Here is a 16261-nt window from a genome sequence, read left to right on the forward strand (position 1 = left end):
GCTAATGGGATGTGGACAGACTCTATGGATTTGTTCTAAAAAGCTCCCTCGCAGTCTCTCTGGCAGGCACACAGGGTGGCGGTTTTACTGCTCGTTTGTCTTTGGATTGGCATTAAAAGAAAATAAAAAAAGGTTTAATGTGAAAATAACGTTAATATCAGATCTCAGATGTTTAGCTGCAAACAACCGCATTTTCCTGACTCTCTCTAATAAAAGTTGCCGAAGCTACAGCTGGGCATTCACTTCCTTACATTAATAATTGGGTAACGATTTACTTGGTAACACTTTACTGTAGGATGCTGTTTAAAAGTCTACAAAACAGCTACAAATCTTCATTTTTCAGTTTTTGACAATCTCAAAATGCCTGTTGTCCTTTACACTGTGTGGAAATTTCACAATGAATGGACCAAAACAACTGCCCCAAAATAACCTGGCAAAAGTTCTGGTTCCATCGACTTCCATTAAAAGTAAACTAGGTTTTTCGCCTTCTGCTGTAGTTACCATTTTGCAGATACGAGGTTTTCTTCAGAAAGCAGGAATAAGCTGATGCTAACCCCACATAAATGTTTATAAAAGCTTATTCCAACAGGCATCATCTGTCATAAAGGCTACCAAGTCTGATCAAAACTGGCAAATGTAACCTTTACTGGAATAAGCATCTATAAACCCTTACGTGGGGTTATGTCATTTATATCTACCCTGCAGTAAAGTGTTACCAATTACTTGAAGGCTAACTACAACTACTTAGTAACACAGGCGTAAGCACTGAATACAGTATTTAAAGTATGACTGAAGGGACAGGTTTCAACCACATCACTCTTATGTCATTAAATTCAAATACTAGCATCATAAACACTCACGTAAATAATATTCAACGTCCCAATGTAAGCACGTCTTATCATTTATCACTTGGACAGTGTCTGCTAAAGGATATTAATGGGAAATTATGTTCTTTATTCAGCTTTGTTTGGTTAAAGCAACGCAGTTGCTCGTTTTCTTATTCGTCATAACAATATGCTCGATCAGCCCCAATGATTATAACCTTTCACTGAAACCAGATCATGATTTTCACCGAAACGGGCTTCTCTCCAGGCCGTGCCCTGCTCCATCTTTAAATCTGCACCTCTTCATGCTGTGCACAAATACTGGCATTACATATTTCAGTGGCAGAGAGTGGAAGAGAAAGAGAGAGAGAGAGACGGAGAGAACGAGGGAGAGCTAATAATAAATGCAACGCCCTGGCAGCCTTAGCTACAGCACCATGGAGACAGTACAGCCTGGTGCTATGCTGCACAATCCTAATTCATTCAGCCCACTGCCGGCTCCATGCTGGAGAAACCTGCGAGAGCCATGTCTCTGCACCGTCTCCTATGGCTAACTGCGCTTTGGCTGGATCAAAAATAGGCTCGTATAGTTTGGTCCATCCACGCGCGATGAGCTCAATGGGTCTGATTCAGGATGATTTGGGTCTGATGTGCATTTACACATTTAGCAGACACTCTAATCAGGAGCAACTTGTAGTTAATGGCCGATTAAATAAACGAAGGGTGGTCTGACTTTTGCACAGCACTGTATGAATGGAATCAGAAATATCGGAACTGTTTCCATGAAAACGAGGAGTTGTAATACCAAGCCAGTGGGCGGGATCAGAACATACAGGGTGATTATTCTTTTATATAACGGACTATTAAGGGTGCAGATCACTTTCTTCAACCAGAGAGACATTTCGCTCAGATTTAGCCGAATCAGATGCGTGTATTCCGATATAGGTGATATATTTGTATCGTTGCTGTCCGAAGAAAACTTTGTAGCTTTTTCCTTTTTTTGACCTGATTTGAAAACGCCTGTTGTCCTTTACATTGTGTGAATTTCATGATGAATCGACTAAAAGAAATGACCTAAAATTACTTGCAAAGACGTCTGGCTCCATTGACTTACAGTAAAGTAGGTTTTTTCCTTCTCCTGTAAAGTTACGAGGTTTTCTTCCGACAGCAGAGATATGCTATGTACTCTGTTTCCATTCTGATTAGCCTGTTTATTGGTTAAAGGATTATTGGCCTGCAAGTAAACAAAGCAAACAAAGCCAACAAAGCCTTTTTGCTTGGCCACTGGGTCTACTTCATGCAGCTTTGTGTACGTTTAGCAGATGCTTTTATCCAAGGCAACGTAGAACACTAGGCGAATGTAGCAGAACCAAACTGATTGGTCTACTGAGTCCACTACATGAACCTTTTTGCATGTTTATGTATTTCGCAGACGCTTCTATCTAGAGCAGCTCTCAATGGTAGGTGACCATAGGAGGACTTGGGAGTTTTAGAGGTGGCATTTCTCCCTGCTTTGAGTTTTCAATGTCCGATATTATGAAGGAAATTGGTCAAAGAAGCTGAACGATGGACTGAGCACCAAAACATATACATTGACTTGGCTGGCTTTGCATCTGCCAGCCTTTCGTTCGAATTTTCCCGTCTCACCTTAAATGGTGGTGGTATGCTGGAATCGCACGTTGTCATAGTTCGAACTGTGATGGAATCGTTTTCCAGCAACCAAGGAACTCATCAGAAAATGTGAGTGTCACCTGGATTAGTGGAGCATCAGCGCCAGGCAACACGAACACGAATTTCATCTCGTAAGAAGTATGCTGAGGCCTAAAGACAATAAAAATGATTACCTTGCTGTTTCTCAGAAACTAAGAAATACCTCAGTGGTTCTAATAAATGACTTTCCTGGTGCATCCTGGAGAAAATTCCAAAAAGCCTTGATTGCAAGAGGCTCAACATGGTGCCACATGGCTTTTTGAAGTGTGGGGGAATTCTCCATGCGTCGCTCGCCCCGACATGGTGTGGCGATGTCGCCCATAATGAAAGTGCGAGATGACATGGTGTGTTACTACCACTGACAGGCCTTCAAATCAACTCAGCATTAGGAGGAGCCTCAGGCTTAGAAGCGCTACCTCTCATGGACAGCGCATCGGCCGCGTGATGGCCTGCCACAAGCAAAGCACCCACAATCCTCCATTCATCCACAAACACAGGCATGGCCGCTGAGGTCAACACGAGGAAGCAGAGAGCTGGTATGAGTGTGTTTAGGACAAACGTGTGATAACAGATCTGTAAACAGTGAAGATACTAACTGTCTGTACCAAGAGTTACAGCGGCTACATCTACATGCAGAGATCTGAATGAAACGTGGACTTGGTAATGGCAAATCTACGCATGTAGTCCTGTGCATAAGACAGAAACCACTCATTTATTTCATTTACAGTCAAAATCGCTATTAAACACAAGTTATTCATCTTTCAGTGTCGGGAAAAAAGCAGAAAACTAGCAGATTTAACAGACAATCCTTTTTGGTGCTATATAGAGCATCTGCAGCACGTTCTGTCACGCTGAAGAACCATTTTATCATGCCAGTGGTTCTCTGAGCCTTAAAGCCTTAAAATCTGAGATTTAAAGCTTCCATTCTGTTCATCAGACTCCTCTGATGAACAGCTCCTCAAAGAATCTCCATAAGACACCTCCAAAGTTCAGCCTCAGAAGCTGGCTGATGATTTCCTGAAGTAATCAAACACACAGTGATGCTGAGGTCTGGACTCTGGGGTGGTCTGTCCATTGTTATCAACTTATAACAGCGCATCCTTGAGCGCTGAGCGGTCTTATTGAGAATGGACAGAAAGTGGGACCTGAAGCGAGAGCAGAGCCCCATTTTCTCCTCTTTCTCAAAGCTAAATTTGTGTATATGTTGGTGACGGTTTTGTTGGCCCACCAGGTCTTAGATAGATGTTAAGAATCCCAGGATCTTTTCATCATTTTGTGAACCCCAGTTTTGGAAACCCCAGTTTTTCTGTCCATTTATTTTCCTTCAAATTTCTCTTTTATTATGCCTGATATGCATCACCGAGAACTTTATGAATGGTTATGGTCGGTTGGCCATCACTTTCAGTGTTAAGACAAATTTATAGGATTATTTTTGGTCTACAAAGATTACTGGTCAACTTCATTCATATTGGTCTGCATTCATATCAGCAAACTGTGCAGTTTACATTTGTAAGGATTTGTTTTCTTTCATTTTCTTCCTTTCTGTTTTTTTCCAGTCTTTTAGTTGTTATTCACTGTTGAACTGAATGAGGACGGGTTGTTTTTTTGGGACAGCTGCTTATGCTTTGTTCTCATGGTCTGAACAACAGTAACAGCATCTTAGTGTCGTTTTCCGACACTAAGGTATTTACGATATGATCTACAACGACTTTGGTCTTACGATTGTGCCAAGGGTCCTGGGGGGGCAGGTGATGACATGGGTATAAAGAGCGCTCATTCTTTCTATGAATAAACCATCATTAATTCTGCAAACCCCAGCCTTCTAATGGTTATATTTGATTAGCTAGTTATATTAGTCTGGTAGATTGGTCTAAATATGGCCGAGGCAGCTTTTAGCTACAGCTGAATGATCTGCAGAAACGTGAAATTGAGACAGTTTTTGAGATAATTGATAAAGAACCGCGTTAGTCTGCTTGTTCTTGTTTTAATTTGGTTTTGCCGCTGGTTTGATGTTGGTTGTGGTGTTTTGTTGCGATCTCAATGCGATTCCTCTGATTAAATAAAGGTTAAATCAAATAAAGTGGGCGTCTCTCTCGTCTAATCTCCTCAGAAATCTCTCCTGAGACATGAATACCCTGTAACCAATGGTCGTTTCGACTGAAAATGACTGCACGTCGCATGTGATCAGAAGCATCTCAACTGTGTCCATGAAAACGAGAACATAACGCCAATGCACGTCATCAGAATGCAAGCAAAAGGCGCTCCCATGTTTAAAGTCTTCTATTTGGTGGACTATTCTATATCGCTTTCATTCGGATTAAGCTGAATCGGATGAATCGTTTCTGATCCGTGGAGCTGAACCCGTTCGTTGGGCTGCTAAAGGATCTCTATGATGCAGGTAAACAAAGCCAGTGATGCGCGGAGTAGACGAGCGATGGATACACGCAGTATGAGATAATTATAGTCCGTACCTAATGGAACACGCTGTACATGATGTCAGAATGATGTAGTCGGCACATCCCCTCAGCCCCTAAACGTCACTATTCATTGGTCTAACATCTCTCAGCCAAAACGGGTAATGCCAAACGGTGTCACGTCAGTGACGTGACTAACACTTTGAATGCAGCCAGTGCTCAAGGTGAGGGAAACAAACAATCCACCTCATCTCTCCGCAGCGTTGCTGCAAAGGGGAAGATCTGTGGGACCCTCCTCCTTCCATCTTGCAGGTGTTCAGTTATTAGAATTGTAAATGGTTTTTGGCCTCCCTGCGCCTCCTCCAATCGGAGAAAACGAAACCAAACGCAGTGCAGCACCAAATGGCTGCCCTCCTCCATGGCTGCCCGTGGAGAAGCCCGTTTAAATAAATAAATAAATAATAAAAAGGAATCTATGTGTGCCAGAGCAATGTGTCATTCCTTTAACAGTGTTGACTCACTCACAATCTGTGTGGGCAGCGCTCAAATAACAGTCTCCTCTGAGCAAATCTCCTCGGCTGATAACGGCGTCGTCCCTTGTAACTTCTAAACAGAGGCGCCGCTAACGAACGTCAGCTCGTGAGCCGGGCGGAGAGCGACTCTTTTCATTTTCTGATTACGCAAACAAGGGGAGCGCAGTGAGCGAACGGTTAGTCTTCGCTCTTTGTCGTACTTGCGAATTTACGTGCCTTCCGTGTACGACGTGTGCAGCTCTAATCACCGCCACCGCGCTCTCATCTCGGCATGTGCTTCTTCTCCCGATTTCAAACAGAGCCCTGAACTTTTCACCGACGGGCTGATCACTCCTCGGACGACGGAGAGCCTTTTTTTTCTGGGAAAATAAATAAATAAATAAATAAACAAAAGTAAAATAAAATGAAATAAGACCCGCCCTCAGGCAGATGGCCTTTTGGAACCTGTTTCGCACTAAAACCTGACATTTAAAAAGGTGCCCTCACCCAGCTGCCTTCCTTTCACAAGAGAGCCCGAAACCTCTGATACATGTGGGCTCTGGATGCTACACAGAGAATGTTACATAACCAGACCATTTGGGCTGCGAACTCTAATGGAATACAGCATCAAGCCTGCAGAAGCACTTCGAGACAGGCCAATTTCAGTGTGCCATCCTTTACTTTTCTCTCTGAAGCTTCATACTCGTCTCGCTGCCTTCCCTGCGGCATATGGAGAAATAGAACCTGGCCAGTCAGCGTGAAATTTCAACCATACCTGGGACGCTAACATTCATACCGTCTGTTAGTTGCCGTCGATGTCAAAAGTGATTAAATTGTAATCCCAGTTTGATTTTTGGGACTGCTTTTTAAAATGCAAGACAAATCTGGTCTTGCTTCTACTTGGCTCGGTGACCAAAAGTTCACATACCAAAAAAAAAAGCCAAAAATATGCTCTAGAATTGGCTAAGAAGCGTGCTAGACTCATTTCCAGCGGATTAAACTATGGTCACACTGGCAGCTCACTAAGAAACCTTGAATCTACTATCGTTCCTCAATCATTTTAATAGGAAAAGTAGCATTACAGAACATTTTGAAGGTCAAGCTAGCTTCTGTCCCTAGTTGTTGTCACTCTGTGTTTACATGTAAATATTCTTGCCAATCTAATTGAATAAGTGTGTTTATCTTCTCACTCTAGTCAACAATCTGATGAAAATCTCCGTTTACATGCTCACTACAAGTAATCCGATCCAAAATTACATGTGTGGAGAACCGCTTAGTGTTGACGTTACCATGTTAATCCAGTCAGAGTGAGATGAGCAGCAGTGAGCAGTGCTTGTGTTTTTAACTGCTTTAAAATGACGTCAGACTCAGGAAAACGTCCTTCACACGTCCTTATTAAAGAAGGCCGAGAGGAAGACGTCGTGTTCTGAGACACACAAGCTGGACGTCCGTCCCATCGCCGTCTTTTAAAGATAAGAGCATAAACTTCGTCTCATCTCCAGACCAGTTTCTGCTCCATCATGTTGAATGGTATAAATTTTTGCTAGAGCTGGTTTATGAGTTCTCTGCTTTCACTATGACGTGACGCACATGCGCAAAATGTATTTACACGTTCCAATTGGAAATGTAATCAGGCGTTTACATGGCTACTATTCTTCTATTTAACCTATTATTTACAAGATTACCCACCTTGTTCAATCGCATAGAAATTGTAGTCTGAATGGCCTCAATCGGACTAGACCATTTCGACTGAGGTGTTTACACGGACGTATTCTATTCCGAATAAGCTATTAGTTGGATTATTAACTGATTATTAGGCTGCATATAAACGTGGCTAATGAGAGCTGGTATTTTCCAGCTTTAGGAGGTAGAACAAACATTGGCAAGGCAACGAGGGCGGAGTTGGTGGCAATACAAAACTGAACGGAATTTAAATTCATGCAAATAAGGAGAGAAGCGACGTGGCGATGGAAAAGGAATTGAGCACTGAGCAGCGTAGTACACACTTTAACTAACGCCACTGAAACATTTTGCCTCGTTTTTGGTTCCTAGATAATTGTTCCTATTCCATTGTTTAGATGGAATAATGGCGGCGGCGCTTTTGCTGCAAATAGACAACAATCGCAAAGACCAAATGCTGTTTCCCCTCACAAACTGACTGAACAGACAGATTAATTAAAAGTAGCACACAAGGAATTTCTCAGTGGGATTTTCAATTTTAGTGGGAATTCATCGTGGCATTAGTGAAACCATGGCAAGGGCCAGCTAGAGTTCTAAAACGACCACAGGCGATGAACGACCAGTGATCTGGGGGACAAGAGGTGAAAAGTCGCTGCTGGTGTCAACGCAGGACAACAAGTATAATAGTGAAAGATGTTTGTTTACTTGAGCTCCAGCAGTTTCAGCCGTCAGACGGGAGGAAGCAAGACAGTCAGCCAGTTTGGCCACTTTAGGCTTTGGTAACTTATAGTGGAAAAACACTGTAAATCATGATATTTATCTGATGATTAAGAATACACCCTGACATTCAATGTAAACCAATAAAAGTACTTAAAATACTAAGATACTAAAAGTGTTCCAACTACTTAGCCAGTACCAAAGTATTCCACCAAAACATCAAGTACTGCCTCCTTCTACATAAAAGTCCTACAGTCCCTCCAACGCTTGTCTGGACAAAGCAATCAACGCTGGACTGAGTCAGACACTGAGTGCCTGCTTATATGTTGCTTTTGCATGTATAATTCAAAACCCGTCCAGTTTGTCTGGTTAGTGTCCTGGTTTATGAAAGTGTTTCCATTAAGCTGTGGTTTTAGATCACGCCGAGGCCGAGATGTCCGAGACTGTCTTCATCACTCACTGTAACTATACACGTCTGACAGGACTCTAAATCAAGAAGTCGGAGCGGGAGATTATGTTGGAGCATAGCACTGCTAAACTACAGCTTATGCATTATAACGGAGGTATCGCGCCTCGGCGAAGGGTTTAATGTTGTAAAACATCACTTCGATTTGACTTGGGTTCATTTCATGAAACGCTCTTAAACTTTTTCTGCTCCTTCTCTCGGCAGATGACAGCGTTGAGCGTTACGAAACCCCTGTGTAGACGAAGAAGGGTACTTAGAAGCAGCTCTTTGATGCCAAGTGGGGCTACCATGGGTAGCTATAGGCAGATGGTGCAACTTGTCGAAAATCAAAAGGTTTCACAGCACTAGGAGTCTGGTTTTTAAAAAAAAATAAAATAAAAGATCTTAGCAGAAACACTTCTCAAATCCCACACAGCTCAGATCAGGCAACTATTGTGAGAGTCTAAAATACGGAATGTGACTTCAGAGCAAGACGTGGCCAGGAAATGCTCTTAGAGGCCTTTACCATGCTTGACCAGGTGGTTCAGAGGTGCTGATGTTAATCCAACCAGCAAATGATTTTATAAATACCTCCTAACTGTGCTTCTTCAAAAGAAAGACATGGAAAGACTGAACAAAAAAAAAAGAGGGAATTTCTTCAGAACAGCTCAACCAGCACTGCATTTTTACTTTGCCTAATAGGACACGCATATAAAGTCACACATAACCCTCTGCTGTGAGATTCGTAACATCTGGATAGGTAGGTAGGTCACTGCAGAGAAACTAGGGCACGCAGCTTGACTTGTTTAGAGTGCCACAATGCTTTAGCACTCAGAGATTAGCATAGTGCTGTTGCTTTTGTGGTGATAACGTGTACCTTCACTGATTGGGGCAGCCTTCTCTCTGAACTATAAATACTGTACAATCTGAACAAAGCAAACCCGGCAACTGACGGACCATCACTGAGATCGTCAAGAAATGCACCAACAAGCAATACGACAGACCTTCAAGTCTTAAAAATAAAAGGTGCCTTGGGACGATGTCCTTGATCCAAAGTTGGCTCCCTTAACAACCTTTCAATGGTTAAAACCTCAGCTGAAAGGCTCAAAGGTTAATTTCCATGGCATCACTCCAAGGAACTCTTTCAGGCACCCGAGTTCGCTCGTGCTCAATGGGCCCCGGCCCTGAGAGCATGCCGTTATTATATTCCACAATAAGCCAAGTAAGTAAGAAAGAAACATCCAAAGTTTGCTTAACATTCACACTGTGTCCTTGGATTTGACGAATGAAAGCCGACAGTCGTGAGGGCAGGACTCGAGCTTAGACTGCAGTGGAAAAAAGTGGTTCTGTACCGTATTATGGGTCTGTGTCTGTCCCACCAGGATCAGGATGTTGGAGCAGATGATAGAGAGGCAGAAGTTGATCAGAATGATCGATCTCTCGGACCTTATGTACCTGAAAAATGTGAAAAGGACACATTTCCACCACGCGTCTTCACATGGATACTACTTCCCAATTGAAAATTGTTCTAAATAGTTGGACCAATGGTTCTAGCATTGGTATAGAGTCTGTACATTATCTGTAGATCCACTTAAATGGCCAGGGCTTACCAGCAGGCTCCGAGTTTTATCACACACTTTTATAATCTAAGAATAGCTCAGCCAGTTTGCCCTGAATAATAAGCCTTAGTATGCAATAAGCCTGAGATTTTAACGGGTAAAACTGCTTTAAAACAGTTCATCTTCTAAAATCATGCACTAAAAGTACTTTTAGGCATCCAAATTGCTTCTGGACTTCAACCCAAGAGCTTACCTCCATAGTATAGCATACACCACAGCCAGGGTGATCAAGGCCAGGCAAGACAGGCCGCAGCCCACGATCAGCGTCACAGATGGAACCCCTGAGTACTCCATGGTCTGCGGAAGAGGCACAAGCAGTGTTAGGCTTTGAAGAACCATAAAAGTTTGGTAACGAAGCATTTTACAGTGGGCTTGTAGTGATGGGCCATTTCTGGATATCTGGCACAGCATCACCGAGAGACCAGAACAAAATATCGCTGCTGCTGGAACAAAACTTTGCTTCTCCAAATGGAGCTTTACAGAAGAAGGTTTCTTCCATTACTTAACTTTGAATGGAAGTTAATGGAACCAGATTTCTTTTATCTTGGAGCTCTCCTATTGGTCCAATCATCATGAAACCTTCGTATGTGGTAAGTGGTAAAAGGTCTTTTCAAATTCTGTAAAAATAAAAGCATAAAACGGCAAAAGGTTTTGTTCTAACAGTGATTTAGACTTCTGTGTTTGTTTCTTTTGATGATGGTCTGAGCTGCTTCCACATATTCCTACTGGACATGTTTAGCTTTTTAGCTTGGAACACTCAGCTTACAGTGGCTGGAATGACTCTGTGGGTTCATCTGGACCAGGACTCTGAACCAGTCACTGGGATGGGACAGCTTGAGGGCTTGTGGAGGCATGTCTCATTGAGGAAACAACTGGGAGGGTATATTCTCAGCAAAAAGGGATCTATATGGTACCTAAACTTGTAACAACCCTTTTTGGTGCCATACAGAACAATTTATTAAAAGAACCATATACAACTGGTTCTCCATCATTTCTCAGTTCTATACGTAAACACTGTCTTTACTAAAGAACCCTTGAAGAGACACTTTTTTAAGGGTGCAGGAGGGCATCCAAACCACATGTAACCAATTGGTTTACTTATAGTCACAAAAATACAGGTTCTAAAATGGTTCTTGGCATGGATGGTTGACCTTTACATGGGTTGAAGAGTAACTTGGGGAACCAAAAGTGGTTCTTTTACGGCATCTCTGAGAGCCCTTTCAGACACTTAGTTTTAAGAGTGCTCTTAGCTAATGTGTAAGGCCATTTCCTTGGCAAAAAAGGGTTCCATGTAGCACCTACAAGGGGTTCTATGAGTTGTAACAACTTTTTTGGTGCCATACAGATCAATTTATTAAAAGAACCATATACAACTGGTTTTCCATCATTGCCAAAAGCCTTTTCAACATGTGTAGAAATGGTTCTTTGACTTGTTATGGTTCTATACATGAACAAGATAGCACTCAAACCTCATAGAACCAACAAATTTACTTACACTCACAAAAACAAAGGTTCTCAAACGGTACTTGGCATGGATGGTGCTGGGAAAGGCCTGCAATTTGTATTCAACATTTACACGGATTGAAGGGTTACTTCGGGAACCAAAAGTGGTTCTTTTTTAACGGCATCTCTCCGAGAACCCTTTCAGACACTTAGTTTTAAGGGTGTTCTTAGCTAATTAGTAGCTTTTTTGCTGAGGGACCCATTTCCAAATTTAAGACTCCTCGACAAACCAGCCAATCGAGAATCGCCCAGAGCCAATAAGCAGCACATGGCGTGAACAGGTAGAGAGGAATATTAACGACGGCGTATCAGTTTCTATCCGTCATATTTCTCAGAGTGGCTGTTTACTCAACTGCTCCAACCCTGAGACCTTGGATGCGCCGCACGTGTCATCAAACTTGGAAGCAGCGACGTGGTGAAACTTTTACGAACGCGCTGATTGCAATTTGCCCGTTAATATGTCACAGCTATCCGGCATCTGGATTTGTGGCTTTGGATTGTGTAGCAGCTCCTGCTCAGCGCCAAAGGCCTCAAAGCAACCTTCACCACTTTATCTCCCGCCCGCCTCGCCTTATTTACGGCTTTTTCCCAGAAAGGGTGCTCTCTCTACCTCCCTCTCCTTCCCTCTCTCTCTCTGGCTACTCCCAGGACTCACAAGTCATTGTGACATATCAGCTCTGCATTGCAATGATGGGACTTCTCAAACTTTTGGCCCTGCTCTGCATAACCGACACACAGCGAGCACCATTGTTTCACACAGGGGCGCCATCTGATCACGTGACCACGTGAGAGAAATGCTCTTTTTTTCCCCCCCTTGACTGCCTCTAATTAACCTGCACTAAGGCTTTTACCCTTTCCAGCACTTGACAAAACCCGGAAACCCGGATTATGAGCTCGTCATCTGACAGCCACATCTGCATTTGAGCTGCATGCACAACACATTGATTTCCTTGTGTAGCCTTTCTCTGCTGTGGTCTGTGATTCCGATGAAACGGGGGTCTCTCACAGACACGTACAAAACACTCGCACTCTCACGGCTGCAGGTAGATAAGCATCACAGCAGCTGGCACATTTAAAGCCAGTGAACAATGCAGAAACGCAAGGACGCCACGTTGTGAAGCCACATTAAAGCCCCCAGCAGCAAAGCGGACAGGGTACTTACTATTTCTCTAGGCTGTTGAGCCAAAATGGCGAAGGTAGACACGCGATCACATAAGCATTTTGTGTGGGATGCATCGGTGAGCACGGTTTTGCATCCTTTGGAGGACCAGGTTCCCCAGGAATCGTTCCTGCGAGGAAGAAGAGAGAGAACAGATTAGACGTCTGGCTTGTCTGGTTCGCTAACCCCCCCCATCCACCCACCCACCCCCTCCTCAAGAAACAACAACAATGCGGTGGTCTAATCTACTCCTGCCTCGCCAGCGTGGAGGAGAGGAGAGCGAAAACGAGGTGGACTGTAAAGTCAGCGCTGCGGACGTGGAGCTGTCCACGCCGGTGGTGCTGAAACATCCAATCCCTCCGCTACGCGCGGCCAACACAGCAACACGCAGACAAGAACAACAGAAAAGCCCCATTTACTCGTCTTTCTTCGCGCGATCCCGGCTCCTCCACTCCTCCTACTCTTCCTCTTCTCGCCGATCTCCTCCTCCTCCTCTCCTCTTTTCTAATTAGCGGCTTTTTGGGCGGAAATGTTCAGCCTGGAAACGGCGGACGGAGTCGGATGGATACTGTTCCCTCTCGCTGGTGCGGGCGGAGGAGGGGGTCGTGGTGGTGGTGAGGTGGAGGGGGGTTAGACTGCCGCTCACGACGCGCGAGAGGGGGAAAAAACACCGTTTTCTGTATTTAACGTCTCTCCAACGCACCCCAGCGCTTACGGTGGACGCGAACGACGATGCGCTCGTTTCTCGGACGCGTACATGCGGACTGGACGGCGGGCAGAGGAGCGCGCCACCCCGCGAGAAAGGACTAGATGGTAGCTGCCCGTTTTCCTCTCGCTGGCAAGCAAAGAGAAGGAAACACTCACTCACTCACACACACACACGCGCACACACACGCGCACGCGTGTAGAGATGGCGATGGGCGCAGGAGGAGAGATCATTTAGGAAAGTTGGATGGTGCACCTTCACCTCCTTCACCTCTGATTGGTCCTGAGGCAAACATTCACATTAGATTCTGCTTCGCTCAGCCCTCCTGTTGCTAACCGACCTCCTCATCCTCATCTGCTAGACATGAAGGTTCTGTTCAGGTACATTTCTCCTTCATCGAGGTACAGACACCGTAAACGTTCCCTCAGAGGTTCTCCAGTGGGTTTAAGGTCTGATTGTGGAGCTTAAATCAGGTTCTCCAGGTGAAAAGTTGGTATTTGTTCCTTTTCATAACCGAATGTTTTAAAAAGAGCAGTAGAGTAAAAGCCTGGAGGCGAGGCGAGGCGGGGTGTGTGGAGTCAGTACAGCTTAGAACACATCATTTCAGTGGGTTATGGTTCAGTTATGTTTCCTGGCTAAAGGTACTGAGATGGAGCCTTGAGGGTTCCACCCCAGTTGAGGTTTAGTACCCTTATTTCTGAGAGTGGGATGGAGAGCTTATAACTGGACTGATCTAGACTCAAATTACTCCAACACAGAACGTACAAGTGCCAAAAAAGGTTCTTTGGCGTGAAGATTGGTTCTCTACGGAACCTTTTGGTTCATGGTTATTTGAGCAGTTTTGCAAATGACATGAAAGTTCAGAGTCAGAAAAAGGTTCCGTCGTAAAAATGAACTTCAGTTTCCTGTTTCAAAGAAATTAAGCGAGCAGTTGGATTTACTTCGTAAGGGCTTGTGCAGTCAGTGGTCACCCTTAATAAAGGGTTCTTTAGTAAAAGAATGGTTCCGTTTAGAACCATTTCATGCTCCAACCTTCTTTGCATGGTGAAGTGGTTCTTCAGCTGGTTCTACAAAGCACCAAAAAGGGTTCTTCTACTTTTATAAGCTTCAAATTATAATAGCAGAACCTGTTTTGGTTCTACCAAGAACCCTTTTTAAAAACGGTTCCATACTGAACCACATGCAACACATTGTCCATCAATGTGAAGAACCATTTTACCATGCTATGAAATGTTGAAGCATGAATTGGTCCTTAATAGAACTTAGTGCTTGTTTGGTCAGTGTTCATGTTTAAAATAGATGGTTCTTCAGCGGGTCTTTAGTAAAAGGAATGGTTCTGCTTAGAACCATGGGTATTGCATAGAACAATTTCATACTTCAATCTTCTTTGCCAGGTGAAATGGTTCTTCAGTGTTGTATATGGTTCTATAAATAGCAGTTCTGCTATTGTTCAAGCTTGACATCATAAGGAACCCTTTTCAAAAAGGGTTCCAACACATTCATCATCAATCCGAAGAACCATTTCACCATGAAACAAAATAGCGAAGCACAGAATGGTCTTATATAGAACTTAGTTCCTGTTTTACCCTTAATAAAGTTGGCTCTTCAAGGTTTCTTCAGCAAAGGCAATGGTTCTGTTTAGAACCATGAAAACAACTACATGCTTCAATCTTCTTTGCATGGTGAAGTGGTTCTTCAGTGTTGTATGTGGTTCTATAGAACACCAAAAAGAGTTGGGCTAATGTTGCCAGCCTGCCATCACATCCCTCTTCAAGGGTTATTTAGTAAAGGGAATGGTTCTGTTTAGAACAATGAGCACTACAAAGAAATTTTATGCTTCAATCTGCTTTGCATGGTTTAGTGGTTCTCCAATGTTAACTCCGCTATTGTTTACATGCTTGACATCATATGAAACACTTTTCAAAAAGGTTCCATACTGAACCAGATACAACACGTTCTCCATCAGTTTGAAGAACCATTCATCATGGTTCTAAACAGCAAAACATACCGTTTTGTTTCAGACCACCAAGAGCACATTTGGTCTGGATTTCTGGTGGGTCAAGTTTGGCAAAGTTTGGGCACCCTGGTCAGCTCTAGTTACAGGTTCCTAGAACCGTACATCCAAGCCAAGAACCATTGAGTCTTTATTTTCAAGAAAGTAAATGTAAAACTGGTGACCAGCACAGAAAACAAGAGATGGTACTGATTTCCACAGCAGAGTTTTCACCACATCTCAGACGTGATCTCTACAGTGGGCGTGGAGGTGGGCTTCAACGCTGATGCTCCAACACCACACACTCAAGAAACTGTTTTTTAGCCTGTAGTAGAACCGACTGGAGACTGATGATCATAATCAATGTGCCTTAATTAAGAACCTCCACCGTCTACAGCGCATGGCTATATGTCTGCCGTCACACTCCACCTCCAATTACGGCTACCGGTGCAGCTAGGAAGTGCCACGGATACTGAATTCCAGTCTAGCAGCCGTAACGTCCACGTTCTCCACCCAAGGTTACCAAAAGAACCTGGAAGAACCATCAAACTAAAACTGCACTCTTCGAGAAGATGTTTTTTTCCAAAAGTTTTTAGTAAAGAAAAAGGTTCTATATAGAAAACTGAACACTCAAAGAACCCTTTGTATGCTTAAATGGTTCCTTGCACTGTGAAAAGGTTCTTCAGACTTAGAGAATGTGCTATAGATGGCTCTACAGAGAAGCTTTTTGAAAAGGGTTCTATAGCACCAAAGTGTTCTGATATTGTTAGTGTCAAGCTTGTAACAACAGAAGAACACTTTTTTGTGCATTAGAACCCTTTGCAAGGAGGTGCTGTAGATTGCTTTATACAGAACCTTCTTGAAAAGGGTTCTAATGAACCAAAAAGTGTTCTGCTACTGTTATGACGTCAAGGTTGTAACAACAGAAGAACCCTTTTCTCTACCATGATGCAAAGGACTCTAATCGCACAAAGGGTTC

At 43.5% G+C, this 16261-nt stretch overlaps 1 protein-coding gene across 5 annotated transcripts in view; it reads right to left on the reverse strand.

The window, feature by feature from the left end:
* adgrb3 (adhesion G protein-coupled receptor B3) overlaps positions 1 to 16261 on the reverse strand; it is a 324116-nt gene that overhangs the window by 48356 nt on the left and 259499 nt on the right. For all 5 annotated transcript variants that reach the window (XM_037532639.1, XM_037532638.1, XM_017700932.2 and 2 more), the window contains 3 exons: positions 12587 to 12713; positions 10115 to 10218; positions 9655 to 9757 (listed from right to left, as the gene is read on the reverse strand). In XM_037532639.1, coding sequence (XP_037388536.1) covers positions 9655 to 9757; positions 10115 to 10218; positions 12587 to 12713 — 334 coding nt within the window. The remainder of the gene's footprint in view (positions 1 to 9654; positions 9758 to 10114; positions 10219 to 12586; positions 12714 to 16261) is intronic.

Source organism: Pygocentrus nattereri, chromosome 22 (assembly GCF_015220715.1).
Source record: "Pygocentrus nattereri isolate fPygNat1 chromosome 22, fPygNat1.pri, whole genome shotgun sequence".
Classification (NCBI taxonomy): Eukaryota; Metazoa; Chordata; class Actinopteri; order Characiformes; family Serrasalmidae; genus Pygocentrus; species Pygocentrus nattereri.